Below are 18,837 nucleotides of genomic sequence, written 5' to 3'. Positions count from 1 at the left end.
TGCGGGGGTGTTCATCCTCAGCCCTCCTCCCACATCCCCTTGGGAGAGGGGATCTCCCCCCAGCACCGGGCTGGGGCTCTCTTGTGCCCCCAGGAGAACCCCAGTGCTTCTGGGTTTGCCGCTTGCTTCCCTGTCCAAGCGCTGTTTCGGCTCGCTCTCGTGTGGCCTTTGGCGTGGGGAGGGCTGGCTGTGCTCCTCTCTGCGCGCTGGGGGTCTCGCAGGGTGTGTTGTGACCCCTGTGATGGTCTTTGGGGACAGTCGCAAGTATTTACCTGCTTGCTGGGGGATGTCAGTTGGTGTTTGTACAACTACAGTGTCACACCAAGTGCCATGCTGGGTGACGAGGGTTTGTGACGGAGGTAGGCTGTACATCTGTGTTTGGGGCGGGGGAGAGGGCTTCTGGGGCTGGGGAGGGCTGTGGGAGGTGATGGTGAGGATGGGAAGGGGTTAGGGAATGTGGTATGTGGGTGCAGTTGTCATGTGAACTTTTGGATGCTGGGCTGCTCTGCCAGCCGTGGGCAGGGGTGAGCGCTGGCACTTGTATAGCTGTTGTTACAACCCAGGAAAGTGTGTTTGGGCTAAACTGCAGCCTGTGATGTCTGTTCCCATGGAGGGCAGGCTTTCAGCGCCACTGTTGAAATAGGAAAGGAGCAACTTTGCAAAATTTGCCTCCAAGCTTCCTTGAGAAAGAGGTGGCTTCTTAAATGAGCAGTATGCAATGTTTCCTCTTGGTTGGCATTTTATGTGCTACTGAACCATAGTGCATTTATTGTATGTTGGCTAATTTGCGAACTCTTCCTGCAGGATGGTTGCCTGGAGTACCCGATTGTTGCTCTAGTTTTTGCATGGATCCCCATTTGCTGCAGTTGTGCCAAGTGGCTTCACTTCTGATAACAGAGACAGGAATCACCCGGTCGTTTTCTATGTTAAGGGCTGGATTTGATGAGGTCCGTTTGGCTGTTGGAGGAACGGAAAGGTGTGAAACCGTCTGAGTGGGAAGTCTCGTTCTGGGTACAGTAATGTGTGGGTTATGCTGGCAGGAGTTGCTTGTGTGCACACTGAAAGCTTTGACCCTGCTTTGGTTTGGCTTGCTCAGCGTCTGTTCTGCAGGGTGGCACTGGCAGCCCGATTGCTTCCTGCAATGAATCGGAAGCGGCCCTTCTGCGTAGAGAGGATGGGATCTGAGGACAGGGTCTGTCAGTGCAGCCTGCTTCGCTTCTCCACAATCACAGGCTCTGTAGGTCTTGTGCTGTAAATGGGCTTGGAGTGGCTGGTGTTTTAAATGAGCTGTTAGCTGTGAACACTAGAAGGCCTTGTTTGAGAGCAGGGGGATGGGAGGAAAGAGCCAGCCAAATGGCGATGGGTATACTGCAGGCTGTGGTCTGCTGAGTGCTGCTGAAGGCAGGCTCCTGCTTCTGTCCCTGCCATTTCTCTGAGTGTCTACCAATTTTAGATATCCACAGATTGCCTAGTCAGATTTTTTTCTGGATCTGGGTTCTGGGATGCAGAGCTGATGCAAGGAAACTTCATATAATAAGTTTCAAGTGATGAGTTCTTCAGCGTCACTGCTTGATGGCTTTGCTCCTGGTATCAGCTCTTGTTCTGAGCTGAGTGGGGTATTAATAGGAAAACTAGGAAAGGTTTGTGCTGTAGAAAGAGGTTGCTTTTAGCTCTGGCTCTGGACAGTGATTCTGAGCTTTAGGGGTGACTGAAGTTCTTCCAGCTATGCTAAATTGTTCTTGTGAGCTAATATCATCAATCAGGGCCCCCAAAATACTGACTTTGATAGTAGGATGACTCCTGCAAGCCAAGTGGTGTGCTGAGGGGACACCTGTGATTCAGAGTGTATTTTTCTGGTGTTAAAAAGGTTAAGCTTGCCGGGTAAGGATAATAAGCTAACGCTGCAGTTGTACCATACACCAGCAAAAATCTGTAGTGCTCTAGTGCTCTTCTGTTTTGCCCATTCCAATATCTCGGGTGCCTCCAGATTGTAGGATCTGTCTGTCTGGAACAGCAATCCCAGCACTAATCTTGCTGATGTTTTAAGGAAGGCTTGTTGGTGTTTTCCCCTTTGAATTCAATTTTCTGAATTTATTCCCAAGCTGTTGCATTTCTTCACTGAAAGCTGAGGCCTCATTCTGTTTCTCTCTTCCTCTCCAGGAGGGTGCAATGGATTTACTGAAAGAACTGAAAAGTATGCCTATGACTTTGGACTTACTGCAGGTGAGTTGTGCAGTTGGGGTAAAAAGCTGAAGTCTGCATCTGGATGAGTTCAAAATGTTGTCTAAATAAACTTAATAGGCTTCCTCTCACTTCTTACTTCACTCAAAGCATCAAAATAAACATTAAATCCAGAATATAGTACTGAACATGGGCTGTGGACTGGCAGCTCTGGGCCACCATGTGCTGTGTGAAACTGGAGCACAGCTGATGAGGCAAATGTGGGTAACTGCTCAAATAATTTCTTAGGCTTCAAAAAGAGGAAAAATGAGATTAAAGTAGTAAGCACAAAGGGCAGTCATGTGAGAAGTTCTTTAGGACTTTGTAACAGTGTTATTCAGGACACTGGGGAGGTGTGAACAGAATCACAATTCAGAGATTAAGATATGCTTGGATTTTTCACTCTAAGCTTGGATGTCACTTACAGGTGTGTAGAGAAGGGTGATTGTCTAGCTTCTGATTTGAGTAAGCTGGAGAGTGTCATCTCTTTCAAAGTTGTAAGGAGCTAATCATTCTGCAGGTCCTTGGATACTTCATATCTTGGTGATTGCTTTGACTTTGCCATGCTTATTTCTGATTTCAGTTAGTAACAACAAATTTGTTCTTGAATGATTCATTTGAATGCTCACTTGCAGTCCACCCGCATTGGGATGTCAGTAAATGCACTGAGAAAGCAGAGCACAGATGAAGAAGTGATATCGCTTGCCAAGTCCCTCATCAAATCTTGGAAAAAACTTCTAGGTAAGAAAATCAGCATGTTCCTGTCAGATTCAACTTGTGAAGGAGCTGGCTTCTGTGGGAGGCTGGGTTTCTCAGGAGAGCTTCTGTATTGATCTGAAAAGAATATTCTAGCAAACCAGCCTTTACAATTGCACCCTCTGTCTTTAAGTTTTGCCTACTACCGTGCATTCCTCTAAATTTAGCTCCTGTTTAGCTAGCTCATCCTTGAAAAAGCATTAAAAACCTCAGGACTCTTCTTAACGTGTCCCTGTCCATGTACTAACTAGTAGCATTATTTGTAGAAACAATATCTGCATTCTGAACCCACTGCCTCCACTTGTGTGCTGTGTGGCATTAATACAGCGTGTGCTGTCAACCTTGTGCAACGACTTGGAAAGAGAAATGCTGGAATGCATTTTGGGTGATGACTTAAAGAAGGACCTTCGTTTAACACCTTGTAGACAAATTCAGATGGATTGTTTCCTGCTGGGGAGGCTTTTGTGGTGATGGACGCTGCAGAGGCTTATGATTCTGTCAGGGAAATCTTAATGCTGATAGCACAGACTAATGTCACTATTACAGATGGAGGGATTACAAATACTGCTTCAGCGGTTACCTTTGTGATAAAATAATCCGGTATCTGCAGTGTTGAGGTTGGGAGGGCAGCTCTGCCTGTGTCCTGCCACAAGACCATGTGTCTCCCACTCTGTGCTGGTGTCAAAGTACCCCAGTGTGAAAATCAAACACTCCTTATTTTTTTTAAACAGATCTTTTGGGCAGCTGTGTGGAAAATGGGCAAGAGCCATGTGGTGCTTGAGATGAAGTGAAATGTGCAGCTGGCTCTAGTCTGCTCCTCATTTGGTGATGGGCTGAACGAGTGTTAGAAGCACTGTGTTCCTGTCCTGGCTGGGACTGCCACTTCTACGTTAGGACTGATGTGTATCGGCTAGGCTGAGACAGTGTCATGAAAATCCTCTCCAGGGCTGTGCTATCGGCTGTCACCAGCACTTGGGAAACACTAGAAGCTGTATTCCCAGAAGGACCAGCCAGTACTGGCCCTTCAGGTGGTGTTGGCTGGAAATGCTGCTTTTAGTGGTGCTTTAGAGAACTTGATCTAATCTGTACTCAGCAGCCAGGGTGTCTAGGAAAGAAACTTTTGTGATGAGGCATGTCTGGTGAGGAAGCTTATCTCCTAGGCAGGGAAGGTGATTGCTTTTTAGTTTGTTGAGGAAAGCTTTTGTTTGAATTAGTTTCCACTTAGAGGCAAGTAATAGGTCTGCTGGAAAGCGGGGAAGGGCCATAAAGGCATTCTTCCTTCTGATTCTTTTTGGAGAACAGTAACTTGCCTTAGGCCAACACTGTGTAGTATTAAGACCTTGATTAGTATACGCAGGGTTGTAGCATAAAGACCAGTTCTGAATCCTTTAGCATCCATTTCTCTTCTTTTGAATATAGATGCTTCTGAGGAAAAAAGTGAGGAGAAAAAGAAAAGCCTGTCCTTGCCAACATCTTCCTCGAAGGACACTGGTAGCTCAAGGGACCAAAGGTAATGCTTCCCTTTAACCAAAGATGATACTGTTACAGAATTTGAATTTTCTTATGGCACCTTAAATTAATTTTTATTTTTAAGTGTCTGAGTTGGGAGTGTTGTGTAGTCAAATTTCTGGTCAGAAACACCAGGAGTCTAGACTTCTTCAGAGATGGTCTGTGTGGTGTTTTTGATAAACTGTAACACAGAAATAAACAGTGGCTTTAGTGAGGTTTTTTATTTTGTTTGTATCTTATTTCATGCTTTTCTACTCTTGGTTATGTGTTGATTTTTCTAGTAGTAACACATTCCTCTGTTCTTTTTTGTGTTACATTTTTATATATTTTGTTTCTAGCTTTGAACTCCTTAGACTGAAGACTATTTTTGGATTTTGCAATCTCAAGCAATGGATGGGGTGATTGATACATCACTATAATAAAATTTAAATTCTTTGTCCTTGACAAGTCCCAGCAGAAGTCCTCTTTTCACCCTAGACTGATGCCCACCCCTCTGGCAGGTCTGCTCCATGCTTGCTCTGTGCCATACCTTGAACGTTGCATCCTGTTTCCACTGTCATCAAAGGCGAGGGGACAAATGTGATTTAAAGCTTTGTTCCAGAGGTGAGAGACTTCTCTCAGCCTCAGATCCAGGAGGGTGTGTGCTTCGTAGGTTTGACCCTTAAGTGCTTTAGCCAGTTTCCCAAGTTTGCCAGAAGATTGAGGGTATTAAGGCTGTAGTCCTGCTGGTTTGCAGACTCTTCCATGTTTGCAGCCTGTCTCTGTTGGTCACTTTATTGTCACTTTACCCTTTACTTTTCTGTTTTTGCTCAGATCTCTCAAGGGCTGGTGCTTTGGTACTCTGAAGTGCAGACTGGTACCGCCTTCCCCAGGGTGTGGACACAGGAAGGATCTGTTGTAGGGCTGATGAGCGTAGGAACTGAGTCATGGGTAGGAGCCTTTGTGCATGCCCTTACTGGTAAGGGGAGGCAGCTTTCCCTGCAGGTAAGGGCAGTAGCCTGTGTGGAAGAACTTGTTGGCTCTTCCTGATGGGGAAGACATCACCTATTACTGCCTTGGCTGGTGCTGCTCAAGCCAGGAAGCAGTGTTGCAGTTCAGAGAAAAAGGGAAGCTTCTGATTTCACCTTTGGAAAATTGAATTTGGGGAATGCAGAGCCTGGAGGGAAGGAAGTGTGAAGCATCCCCTGGGCACAGTGGTAGGAGACACTTTGTGAGCAAAACTGCAGGGCCTGCTAGGATGCCTGGTTTGAAGGCTGAGGCTCGTAGTAATTTCCCTCAGAATAGGATCCTGGCTGTAGGTAGAGAGGCAAAACCCCAGTCTCCTTGCTTTGTCAGACAGTTATTGTGGGGTGTGTGGAGTGGAGTTCTCTGGTTTGTGCTGCTGACCCTCCCCTGTGCCTTGAGGATGTGCTGTAGCTACTGCAGCTTTTTTTTTCTTTGCTTTCTGTGTGTATTCAGCCTCCATCTTCTGAACGGCAAAGCATCCCCTTGGTTGTGAAGGATAAACAGAAGCAAATGGATTAGTGTAGCGTAGACCAGAAGTGGCTAGCTCCTGGTGTCAGTCTGGTGAGCCAGGCTCTCTTTACAGAGACAGGAATGCTTCTTCTCCAGTGCTGCAAAATAAACTAATCTGCTTTGACAAAAAAAAAAAATTTATTAGCAGTGAAAAGTCTTTGTTCTTTGAAGCCCAGGCTGTGGTGAAGGGAGTCTGACTAGTTGCTCAGTGTGCGATGGCTGGTTCAGACGAGGCTGCTATCAAGACACCAAAGGGATCAGCTTGTATTCAGATATTTCAGCCACTCAGTCTGATAGGTTTTGGCTAGGACTTCCTCTTCTGTCAGGGAGAAATACTTGAATAGCTTTTGGCCTGAAACTTGTCTTGCTTTCTGGAACGCAGATGTAGAAATCCCTCTGTAGTGACTCGAGAGCTAGCACTGCGAGACCTGAGGGCTCTGAGCCAGCCAGTGTGGAGCTGGCACCTGCGGAGTTCTGTGCTGCATTACTGTAATCCAGAGCATACTCCGTTGTGCTGTAGTATTGTAGACCATTAGTGTAGTACATTTTAATGGGCTATGTCTAATGTTTCCCTGTCTCTGGCAGCATGGGGTTTTTCTTTTCCAGGATTCTCTAAACTGCCTTTATTAGGAGGTTTTGGATGTGTGGCCTGAATTCAGCTCTTCTGTGGGATTTTCTCCCCGTGCAGCCCAGAGTTCTGCCTGCAGTCCCTGGCTGTTGCTTTGCCACCATTTTGTTCCAACATAATATTTTTTTTAATGTATAAACTTCTATTGCCTGGGTAGATTTACAAGCTCTTTCTCCTGTTTAAGAGGAACAGTGTGAACCACAAGGATTTCCTGAAATAAGTCTTCTAGGTGTGTTTGAGCTCTTGTTTCCCACCTATTCTAATTATAAACTAACTTCTAAAGCTGAATAACTTTCTGTGCAGTCTCTGGAATGGCTGAGGAGACTGTTTTATCTAACTCATGACTGATCAGTTGTCATCTCAGGGCATGCATTACATGGGTGTGTGTGCAGGTAAATGTCTTTACTCTTCACCTAACAGAAGTGGGATAACTATGCATCTTGTCTAGCTTTTTTTTACCACCTCCGGGGAAGAAACATCTAAATATTTAAGTCAATAGAATTTGCAGATAGAACCTTCCTGAAAATCAAGTATTACCTGTGCAAATCTTAGTTTAAACACCTGTTTTTAAGCATTGAATGTGGTGAAGGTCAGGGTTGTAAGCTCACATGAAGTGTTTTGCTCTGGGAGACGTAAGTGTCACTGCTTGCAGACTCAGAGAAAGAAGTTGAAGTTAGAAGAGCTCTTGGGAAAGCTGCTCCTGCCACCCCTTCCCAGGACAGCACAGCCTCTGCCCAAGCTGTCCCAACAGGCCTTTCTCTAAGCTCTTCTTTGACAAGCCTAAAAAACCTCAGGGTAAGACATTTCCACAGCTGCTCCTGGCAGTATCTTCTAATTCATGACTCACCTTTACAATTTGAAACTTACTTTCAATCAGAACCTGTCTTGTTGAGACCATTTCTTCATGCTTTTGTCTTTAGCAAGAGTGGAGGATTTTTCCTGCTGTCCTCTGTAACAAATTTTCCAGTATTCCAGGACCCGTCTCCTCTAAGTCTTCCCTGCTGCAATCCACTCCAATCCCTTCAGCCTTTCCTTTTATTGTAGGTATGTTTTCTGGGCTTTTTGCCTTTGTCCTTTGGGAAGTCTCATTTTTCCAAACTGTTTTCTGCAACATGATCAGCTGTGATTTTAGATGAGTTATTCCTGAGATGTGTATGCTTTGCTGTATACACCCCGGTGTGTGCTGCCTGAGACTTGTGCACAGCTGCTTAAGCACAAAAGTACCTGATGGCGATTTGCACATCCCAGGTGGGAGGAGATCATTGTCTAATTGATTATTTGCAAGCTAAATTATTTCTTCTTTTATGATATATGCAGTGTAAATCCTATTGAATGTTTTGAGCTGTTTGGATACAAATCTGTTCCTTAATAGCCTCATGCAGCGCTGACCAGTCAAACTAGCTGGTAAAAAGTGTTTTTATTCAGCTGCTGGTCGAAGAGAAACAATAAGCTTGCAAGAAAACCTTCCTCATAGAGTCATCTGAGCAAGAAATTAATCTTCTGCTATGGTTTGAGCTGAACAATTTGCTGAAGGTGCACTGGTGGATGCTTCTTTTTTTATAAGAGCCTGGCAAGGTTCTGAACTGCGGAAATCCAGTAGCCCTGATGATGATCTGTGGGCTTGGAGGCACTGCAGAGCCAGACTGGATTTGAACTGAGCAGCAGCAGGATCTCCTAGGGTAAGACCCTCAAGCTGTCTGGCTCAGTTTGTGCAGCAGCGGATTCAGAAGGTTTCCAGGTTAGCACTGGTTTTCTGCGGGCTGAGTAATCCCTTCCAGGACAGCGTAGTGGAAGTGCCTGTTCATAACAGATTTATTTTTGATGGCAAAGAACTGGCAGTAGTGACCCAACTTAACAGCAATTTGTCAAGGCACTTGGATCTTCAAGGAGATGTTGCCAGTGTGGCATGGGTGAAATATTGGGTTTTCTCTTTTTTTGCTTCTGTCTCTTACTGCATTAATGTTACCAGGTTTTGGCCATAAATACAGTGCATTTAATGGCCCAAACACCAAAGTCAGAGCAATCTCTGCTGAAAAAAATTGCAGCTCTGCTGCCTAGATTTAAGGGAGGGGGGAAGAAAGCTCTACTAAGTCATCTGGGAATCATAATAGCCCAAATCTTTTTACCAGCGGTATTTGCAGGGCTAACGAACTCGAGGCACAGATGTTAGGCTTTTTGGGCAAGATGCCTCCCTCAATGCTGTGGGTGTGGACCCAGCTGAGCTGCTCAGGGAGGTTGCTTCTCTGGCGTGCAAACCTCGCAGCGGTGTGTGCAAGCCCAGCCTCTGTGGTGATTCAGCCTCCCTGCATCTTGCGGTGATTCTGTGCCTTCAGTCTCTCCAGCCAGCTCCCGGGGCAGATGACCTGGCTGAGTCAGCCACAGCAAGCAGGTGTTTGCATTCCCTTGCTTGTGCCCATGATTGCTTGCAGGTGGAAATGGAGTTATTTTTGTGAGTGAAGCAGTATTTATTACTCCTCTGCTAGCCTGGCACCTGCGCAAGCCGTGTGTGGTTGTGTAGGGATGCTCTTCTGTGAGATGAGTAATCACTCTTGTCCAGACTACAGGAAAAAGGAAGATCCTCTTATGTGTTATGCTTTGTTCTGTTTTTTTTTAAATATTGGAGATGAAGGAGCCATTTTCTTTTCCTTAGCGCAGCAGCTCCTTCTGGAGGGGCTAGTGTGGGCTTCTCTGGTTTCTGCCCCATGCTGCACTCCTTGTTGGCTCCAGAGATCTAGAGCTCTTTTTTGTTTAGCTGTTTCCTTTCCTGTTGCTGATGTCTTTGTAGTAAATGATGTGAGATGAGGAACCAGCTCCAGCACCTGCTGAGATTAACCTTACTGCTGCCTCTGCTCCCTCTCTGCTGAGAGCAGTGATGGACTTTGTGTCCTGCGAGTTGAGAGAGGAATAAAGTACCGTGCATCTGTGCACAACACTGCCAGACTGAGAGAGTGCTGGTGGGCTCAGGATGTCCTGAGTATGTTTGAGTTACTCATGGTGTCCAACAGCTTTGTAATATTTTCCCTTGATGCCCAGCAGGTGTGATGTGTGTTCCGTAACAGAAGTTGGTTGGCAGGCCTGGTTCAGGGGTTAAACGCTCATTTTAGAGCCAGCAGAGCCCACAGGAGAGCTCATGTCTGGGTTGGTGGTGCTGGTGGCTGTGTTGCACTAAATGCTGATTCGGGGCATGTCTTTGCACTGGTTTCCCCTGACTGGTTTTGTATTATGGTTAACAGGATGCTTGGCCACATACCTGCTGCTCTCTTCTCTGCTCTCAGTGACCTGAACTGAGACATTCTGACAGGTGAAGTTTCTCTTTTAGCTCCAACAAAAGGCAGGAGCCTCCGAAGACTCCGACCACCCCCAAAATCACCACCTTCCCTCCAGCACCTGTCACCTGTGATGCTGTCCGCAACAAATGCAGACAAATGCTGACAACAGCTCTGCAGGCTGATGGTAAGTGCTGGGGAAGCCCTGCATTGCCTAAAATGCTTTCTGACAGACCTCTGCATGTAGGTCAGCACCAGCTCCTTCTAGATATGCTCTTCTGGAGCAGCCTTGTCAAAGGATTATTGCCATCAGCTCCATCTAGTCACTGGTCACCCCTTTGACAAACTGGCTGACACTTACATGGACCTGGCTTGAGCCAGACACATGGCAATGTGTCAGGTGGTGGCTGTTAAGAACATGGGGTTTTGTGGGGTCTTCTGCTCTGCAGCCTGGGGTGGTCTGTCCAGAAGTTTCATCTTCAGGTGTGCAGGTATTTGCTTCCCTTTCTAGGTCTCAGTCTTGTCTGATTGCTGTAAAGTGAAGCTGTCATCTCTGCTTACCCTTGGGGCACAAAACGAAGCTGTAACTCAGTACATGGAATTTGTCGGTAATGGTGCTTATGCCAGTCACCATCTGCTCTTAGAATCCTCTGCTTTCGCAGACTGGAGCCCCTTAAATCCTCCGCAGATCTGGGGTAGAACAGGTCTCTCTTGCACTCAGGCTGTGCCATCCAAAATGAGCGGCAACTGCAGGTGCTCAGCATCGCTGAAAGTCAGATTTTAAGCACCTCGAGCTGAACACATGCTTGTCCAAATTGCAGATCCCTTTAGAAAATTGGGGTCTAAGCTCTGCAGAGTTTTATTAATTTGGAGCCAAGGAATGTAGACGGCAGATGGAGAAGTTCACAAAGGCTTGATTTCTAGCCTTCGTGTGTGCGCATGTGCTTATATACATGCTGCATTAAATACTTTGTATTAACTCTTAGAAAACTTTTCCCCTGAAGTCTAGGAAATAGTCCCCTTGAGCCTTTCGCTAAGCTCATCCCTGTTCCCTGCTTTATGGTGTTGGTTCCCATCCCCAGTGTCCAAACTCACGGCAGTTATTGCACTCTCTATGGTGCTGTTTAATTGGCAAGAAGCAGTGTGTGAAAAGAGAGGACAGGCAGAGTCCTGAGCTGAGAAGAGAATCAAAGGCTTGACTCTGATGCTGTATGCTTTTGGGCCCTGCCAGATTTTTGGTCTGAGTAGAGCTACTTCTCGTTGACACTGACCTCTGATGAGACTCGGTTCCTCCCTGTGTTTGATTTCACCTATACCAAGAATATATGGGAAAGCTGTATGTTTTGGGGGCCAGGTTCTTGTTAGCTTTTTCTAGTGCAGTCCATCTCCTAGAGGGGCAGAGGGCAGAGACTGGATCAGTCGATTTTCATCACTGCCCTTTTCAAAAGGGTCAAAGGGTAGCTAGAGCAAAGGCCAAGATGCCATTTGATGGAAAGAGCGTATAAATCAAAATAGCAAATGATCTAGGTTTGTATCTCGGATATAATGAGCCTGGGGACACCTTGCCTGGTAGCAAGTCTCACGCCGTGTTTCTCTTGTCTTGCAGATGACTATATTGCCATTGGCGCCGACTGTGAGCACATAGCAGCCCAGATTGAAGAATATATCCTTACTGTACTGGGCTTCCTCAAGGCCCTGCATGCCTCCAGGCCATGAAATTAATGTGCTTGGAGGAAAAATGGGACAGTCTGTCTTTGTATAAATGTTCTGCTGCAACTCTGCTTGTCAGGGCTTGGACCTGGGTTCCAGCTCTGCTTGGCTGAGTCCTGGGTCACTAATGAAGCACCAGTGTGGTGCTGGGAGCTCAGGGCAGACCCCTTGCTGGTGTGATGGACACGGTTATTTCCTTCCTGTTCATACTGTAATGGACTGGAATCCCCAGTTTGTCCTTCCCATCCAAATGCTATTTCCTGCTCTCAGCTCTGCTTCTAGATACATCCCTGTGCTTCCCTGTTGAGGAGAGTGTCCCGATACAGACAGAAGCAATGGGAAGGACAGAGTGATGTGTTAATTTGAGATAAGCTGGGAGTTGGCTTGGTTTGTGGGCTGTGGGGTAGGAGGTGAAGCTGGGCTCGCTTGGAGGGTTTTGTGACTACCTTGCTGAGAGAAGAAGCAGTTGAAAAACCTGAGCATAACTGAAATAAAGATTATTTCCAGCACAGTGAACAGGCCAGAACTGAAAGCCCCTGAACTCTGGGATTGTATAAGACTACTCTCAAATCCAGCATTAACCTCCCAGAGCAGACACTGCTGTTGGGTCCCAGCACCCTCATCTGTGTCCTGGCAGCGAGTAACACCCCTGCTATTCATGACTAGTATAGAAAGTGCTTGGAGGCCTCGGGGTTGATTGCAGGCTCCTTGACTGCCATGTACGCATATACCAAGATGTCAAGAACACTGACATGAAATATAAAAATCGAGTGAGGAGCCGCATCTCCAATCTGAGGGACTCCAAAAATCCTGAGCTGAAAAAGAATGTGCTGTGTGGGGCGATTACCCCTGAGCAGATTGCGGTGATGACTTCGGAGGTGAGGAAGCCTGAGGAGCAGAGTTTGCTTCTTGCAGGGGATGTGCCATGTGGTTTAGCTTGAAGGAAGGGGCTGGTCTGCTGCCAGGGTTGCAGATTCCTCAGCTGCTGCTGTCAGAGTGCATGGGGAGTGAGCTAGCAATGGGGTTTGCAATGTGGAGAGCAGTCTGTTGGGACCAGATCATCTCAGGGTCCTGGGTATGAAACAGAAACCAGGAGTGAAAGGCTTTCTGTCCTAATACCCATCTGTTAGGCCACCCTGTCCTGTTGACTCTTTCCACTGTAGTGGGTGTGGTGGTAAAACTGGACAGATGTGATGGTATTTCTTTTGTTTTTTGAAAGGAAATGGCCAGTAATGAGCTGAAAGAGATCAGGAAAGCCATGACAAAAGAAGCAATCCGGGAGCATCAGATGGCCAAGACAGGAGGGACGCAGACTGACCTCTTCACCTGTGGGAAATGCAAGAAGAAGAACTGCACCTACACCCAGGTTAGTCTTCCTGCTCCTACAGCCTCCATGCTGTTGACCTCTGCACAGGACGTGACCTGTCACAGTCACAAGCTCTTACTGCTCCATGACAGGCACAAATTTTGCTACTGGTGGAGAGAACCTCTTTGTACACTCGAGGCTCTCTAAAGTGTGCTGCATGTGCACAATGGTTTTGCACACATCTTTCCTTGGAGCTTGTGTAACTTTTTTTGGCTCATTTGTACAAGAGCAGGGGTTGTGCAGCACCAAGGAAGCTTTTGAAAATACAGCAGTGCTGTTTATACAGCTTAGGAGAGCTGCACACTGAAAGCAGGTGCTGGGAAAGTGGAGATTCAGACAAAGGAGTGGGTTGTGTAGAGGAGGGAGACTGCAAAAACCGAGGCGGGCACGTTGATGGTATTAAATGTGCAAATTAAGAATGTAGATAAGCTGCAGCTGGACAAATCCCAACTTATTTAAAATCAAACAACATAAAACAGGTGAAACATAAGGAATAAACGAAGAGGTGATGTGAGCAGGCAGAGGGGATTTTTCTTCTCAATGGACAGCTGCTGGAAGCCTTGTGCATTACCAGTGCTTTTTAGTTCCCATGTTTGTGCCAGGCATCTGGAGATAAATGTGCCTTTGCTGTGAGTCAGTGTTTCAGAATGTGCAGATACCCAAAAATGCACCAGCAACCACGCGATTGCTACCGAGTGGGTGCGCACAAAGCTGCGTGTGCAAGTGCTGAGTGAAACTCCTTCGTATGCTTGGATGGGACGTGCAAGCACAGATGAGAGCCAGGCGGCTGACCGGGGATTTTCCTTTGGCTCAGCAGCAGTCTGGCATCCCACAGGCTGGCTCAGGCGAGAGGCTTTGCTCCCCCAGTGCGTCCCAGTAAGTCAGCTGGAGGCACTGCCTGGGCTGTCTCGCTCCCTTCAGCAGCACATCGGACTCTGTCCCCACCTGTAGCGGATTGGAGTCTGACTGCCTGGAATTGGGGCAGGTGACAAGTGTCTTCTAAATAGAAATATCAGATTTCTGTATTTTTTTAGTTAGTTTTCCAGTGACATCACTATTTGGTGACTGAGATGTTGCAAGTGGCGAGTAGATGACCTGGCATTTATGAAATCATTCAAAACCAGGCAGTAACGTTGGGTGAGAATTACAGAATTTAGCTAACGAGTGTGCTTGTGAAACATGCTTATTTTGCATCATGCAAATACTGTGACTCTTGCATATTGGGTAATTAGACATGTAGATCACCATAATTACCCCTCGACATAGTTCTGCTGACTTGCATGGGGAGTGCCAGTATTTTCAGTGCAGATCTGCCTTGTGGTATTCAAATGCCATGAAAATCTGATCTTTAGCAAAGTATGTGTTTCTGGCAAGAGCCAGTCAGAGGCAGCAGTCACATCTGGGTTAAATATTGGAATTTCTTAATGGCTCAAATACAAACCAGACTGGAAATGTGCAGAACCTGGTAACACAGAGCATGTTCCTGTGAGGCCAGGACAGAGGACTGCTCTGTAAAAGAGAATGGCTTGAGTGCTTTTTTATGTGTCGCTGTCGAGTGTGTGCATGATGGGCTGAGGGTTTTGTAGTCTCACCGCTGGCTCCATCCTTTCCTGGGTGACAGTACGGGGAGGGTCCGGCTGTGGGTATGTCCACTCCAGAGCCACCTGCTCGGAATGGGCAGCAGAGGGGGTGAGGAGGGAAATCTGCTGGCCCAAAACATATCACTCCATGTAGTCTCAGGCTAGAGAGGGGTCATGAGATGTGTGTAGAGTGTCCATCTGTGTGTAAAACAATAACCAGACTCATTTTACAAAAAGAGAAGCTCCTTTTGCCCTCCCAACTTTGGTGTCTCATTGATTTCTGACAATGTGACCCCAGTATGAATCCCTGGTGGCCAGAGGGACAAGGAGCAACCCACGACCCCCGTGCAATGCTTGGATCTCACTGTCCTCGTGTCCTCCCCTAGGTGCAGACCCGCAGCTCCGATGAGCCCATGACCACCTTCGTCGTGTGCAACGAGTGCGGGAACCGCTGGAAGGTAGCGCACCAAGGATATTACTGGCAGTGAGGGGTGTTAGGGTGGCTGCACCCATGGTGCTGCAGACGCTTTGCTGCCGCCCTCAGAGGCGCTTGCTAAATGCTGACCGGCTCTAGAGAGCGATCTTTCCTCGCAGCACGGAGGCGAGAGCTCCTGGGTTCATCCCATCTCTCCAGCTGGGGTCAAGTCTCAATTTCGCATCCCCTGCCTCCCTCCTCACATCCCCTCTTCTGCCATGATCAGCTTCATGGTGCTTTCCATGCTCCTGTCCCTAGAGATGGTGGTGATGACATTCAGGATTTTAAAACTGCTCTTCTATACTGCGCACAGAGCTCGGGGATGAGCAGAAATCTGGTCAGTAGCAAGCAGAAGTGTTGCTGCCAAGTGCCAAAGAGCCACGGCCGAGAGATTCAAATGGGAGCTCTGTTTGGCCCCTGCTCTAGGGCCTGAGCCCCGCCTCTGCAGAATCCCCAAGCCCTTGCCAGCTTCAGAAACAAGACCATCACCTGGACCTCTGTATTTTTCTAGGCAGCACCCATGAACCGTGACTCCCCGTGGCAGTGAGGTTTTCTAATCGGGGTTTAAACTCCCTTCTCTTGCAGTTCTGCTGATATGTGCCATGGCCTGAGAGCAGCAGCCAAACGCAGTTCAGAGCGCAACTTCCATACGTCAGCTCCCACGGCAATTGTGTATTGTGTCCCAAGTGAGTTTGCGTTGTCACATGCGCTGAGAGAGCAGCTGCGGGGAGGCCAGCCTCTCTGCTTGGGCCTTGGTGGAGAGCCCCGGCTGGGGGCTGCCAGGTTGGCAGGAGAGCTCACTAAACACATAGTCGTTATTTTCTCATCTAAGCAAGTATGGTCACTTTTTCTTCAAAACTAATATTAAACATTTTTGTCAGTTTCTGACTCTTATTTGAACTGTTGTGTGTGTGCAGCACTTTGCTTTTGTGATGTGGAACTGCATGGGAGCTTGACAGATGGTCCAGTGTCCAGATGATGAGGACTGAACAGTGCCTGGACCACCAGAAAGTGAGAAGCCACTTGTAGGTACACCCTCAGTCCATGAAGGATTGTTTCTAATCAACTCGTGAAATCTAAAACACTGATCCAAGTCTGGGAGTGGCTGGGTGGGCAGTACTCATCTTCCTCCCCTTCCTCAGTAGACCTGTGGATGGAACACAGCTTTTTGGGACACAGATCAGATGCTGCTTTTTCCATCTTGGTGGGGTTCATTTGAATTTGTGGGGTGATGGGTAACTTCTTATCTTGGGCCTTTAAATGCCAACTGCTGCACAATGAGATCAAGAACCTGCCTGGGCTGTAAGAGACTGAAAGCAGAGTAGTACTAGCCACAAAAAAAAAACCCCTCAACTGTTGATTTGGGGGATGAGGAGAGGGAGGAAGGTGTGCCAGGCCCAGGTGAGGTCAGCATTTTTTGGCACTCCATCTCTCTGTGGAAGGAGACCCTTACAGCCAAGAGCTCCCTCAGCCCCTAGCCAGGAGCTGGGAAGGTCAGGGCAGTTGCAGGGAGGGGCAGTTGCTATTTTTTTTGAACCAGCAGCTCCCCATGGCTATCATGCAGGGAACCTGGGAACATTCCATCTTGATAAAGGGAGCAGCCATCAGGAAAGGAGGTGGAGGGAATGCACGGGCCAGTGGGAGTGTTAAAAGGGAGCCCCGGGCTCTTTCCTGCATGTGTGAGATCTCCTCTTAGCTCGATGGCTGAAAGGCAGCTGGAATTTTCAGAGGGACTAGCTGGAGAGGCTCAGGAGGAGGGGGAAATGCTGCAAATACAGGACATTTTCCAGAGGTTTGGACCTGGAGAAGGTGGGGATTACAGAGATTGGTGGGAGCTGTTAGCACTTAGCTCTAGACCTGGATGGAGTTTGAAGTGAGCCTGGAACCAGAGCAAAGCCAGCCTTGGGTGCCAAGGCTGCAAACATGACTCTGAGTGGGACCTGCAGGATCAGGATCTTTTTGGGAGGTAACCAGAAACTGGTGGGGAAATTCTGTCTGTCCTCACAACAGCTTCCAGCCTGAGACTTAAAATCCCTCTTTTCCTACCCTTTAACTGGCATGATGCAGCATTCAGGGACCCCAGTAAGCCCTTGGAGTTCAAACTGCTCAGGAGCAGTCCTTCGCACTGTGGCTCTGGTGCTGACAAGCAGGGCAGGAACATTTGCAATCGCATCTCTCATGGCATCGCTCCCCTGTTCCAGAGTGAAAAACAAGTATTTCCACTGGTTTTTCAGCATGCCAGACAGCAGACATTCAGCAGAGACCTTGAAGAGGGTTGGAGAGGAGTAAGCAGCCACATGAAAGCCACGGAAAACGTGCTCCCAGTCCCTTTGAGGGCTGTGCTCCTCTGGAGGCAGCGATCCCAACAGGATCCTTTGCTCGGGGCTTTCACTTTACAGGGTGCAGCCCAGTCTCCCAAGAAGGAAAGGATTCAAAGATGCTGACAACTCGTTTAAGCCTCACAAGTCTTGTGGTGAAGGGGATTGTTCAAGCCAGGCTTGGGAAGGGAACAGTGTCCTCACACTAATGTTTGAAAAAAGCTTTGGGATCTGAAACCAAAGCTGGGCAGGGCACTCGGGCTCGTGTGCTGGGAACAGGAGCCAGCTCCTTACCTGTTGCTGATGCCTTTCTGCTTCTCTTACTGTAAGGAGCTGAGCGTGGGTACAGTTTGGTGACCATCCTGAATGGGGTGTGGAGAGTCCCAGCAGAAGGAGCCCCTCAAACAACGGGGGGACTGTGGCTCCGGGCCATTTTCTGGGCTAACACTGGATAACAAGGTGTCCCAGAAGTAAAGATTCACTTACAAGGTGTTTAAAAGTAGGATTAGGAGCAAGAGATGGTTAACTGGTGGTGGCAGTGGCTCTTCCCAGAGTTGAGCCCTCCAGGGTGTGCAGAGAGCCTGCCACCTTCAGGGGATGCTTGGCCTCCAAACCTCAAGCTAAAACCGTGTGAGCTGTTTCCTTTTCTCGCAGAGCAAACCAAGCACCAGAATAAAACCTCCCCAGCGCAGGGTGGGGATGCTGCGGGGCTGTAGCAGTGCAGACTCAACACTTGTGGGGGAAAACCTGCCAATAACAACCAAACAATAACCATACCGACATTCCTGAACAAATGAGCTATCTCTGGTCTCTCTCAAAAATACATTTTCCTGAACTGTATTTCCAGCTTGGCAAACAAAATGACATTTACTGCCATGAATTTCCACACAGTTGTGCCACAAGGAAGGAAATAAAAAAAAAAAAAAAAGCTGAGAGAATTTTTTGTTTGTTTGTTTAAAAAATATCTCAGTAAAAAGAACCAGTGCTCCTTCTTTTTTGTTTGAAAGGGATGAAGAGAGAAGGAGGGGAAGGGGTAGATAAATAGGAAACCACAGGCTGCTGGGGGGCAGGAAAAGCACGGGCTCTGGTGTTGGGGTCCTGCAGCAGGACCCTGGCGTTGGCTTCGCTTCAGCACGGAGGGCAGGGGCTGCTGGCAGGAATGTTCAAATTCAGGGTGCCAGGGCTCCAGTAAACCATTCCTCATGCTGTACAAAACAACATGGATATTATATATCTTCCCTGTGACATCTCCCATCCCGTGTGGAGCCCTGCCTGCCCGCTGCTCGGTGCCAAGCTGCTCCCCAGGGACCAGTGCAGACCCCTGGGCTTCTCCCCGCTGATGGGGGTCAGCAGCCTTCGCTTTTGGGGGTCCCGGCACCCAGGGGGTTTCTCAGGAGGGCAAAGAACACCCGCACAGCCCACATGTGTGTTTTCCTCTCCTCTGAGGTCTGTGAACGGAGGATGAAGGATGCTCTGGGCTGGGGGGGACAAGGC

The 18,837-nt window shown here is 47.9% G+C and overlaps 1 protein-coding gene across 1 annotated transcript; it reads left to right on the top strand.

Annotated features, from left to right (window-relative positions):
• The first annotated feature begins 813 nt into the window (after nucleotides 1-813).
• Nucleotides 814-15,925, top strand: TCEA2 (transcription elongation factor A (SII), 2). The gene is made up of 10 exons (XM_010079726.1): nucleotides 814-1,011; nucleotides 2,161-2,223; nucleotides 2,856-2,961; nucleotides 4,396-4,486; nucleotides 9,948-10,081; nucleotides 11,501-11,557; nucleotides 12,328-12,482; nucleotides 12,824-12,970; nucleotides 14,937-15,008; nucleotides 15,611-15,925. The coding sequence occupies exons 1-10, from the start codon at nucleotides 943-945 to the stop codon at nucleotides 15,617-15,619; spliced, it is 903 nt and encodes a 300-aa protein (XP_010078028.1). The 5' UTR covers nucleotides 814-942; the 3' UTR covers nucleotides 15,620-15,925.
• The last annotated feature ends 2,912 nt before the right edge of the window (nucleotides 15,926-18,837 follow it).

Source organism: Pterocles gutturalis, unplaced genomic scaffold, assembly GCF_000699245.1.
Source record: "Pterocles gutturalis isolate BGI_N339 unplaced genomic scaffold, ASM69924v1 scaffold20224, whole genome shotgun sequence".
Lineage (NCBI taxonomy): Eukaryota > Metazoa > Chordata > Aves > Pterocliformes > Pteroclidae > Pterocles > Pterocles gutturalis.
This window is presented reverse-complemented; position numbering and strand designations above follow the sequence as displayed.

Coding starts and splice junctions, on each gene's coding strand:
- TCEA2 (XM_010079726.1), top strand. CDS start 943: ATGAGGTCCGTTTGGCTGTTGGAGGAACGGAAAGGTGTGAAACCGTCT. Junction 2,224..2,855: donor TGACTTTGGACTTACTGCAG/GTGAGTTGTGCA, acceptor GCTCACTTGCAG/TCCACCCGCATTGGGATGTC. Junction 12,971..14,936: donor AGAACTGCACCTACACCCAG/GTTAGTCTTCCT, acceptor GTCCTCCCCTAG/GTGCAGACCCGCAGCTCCGA.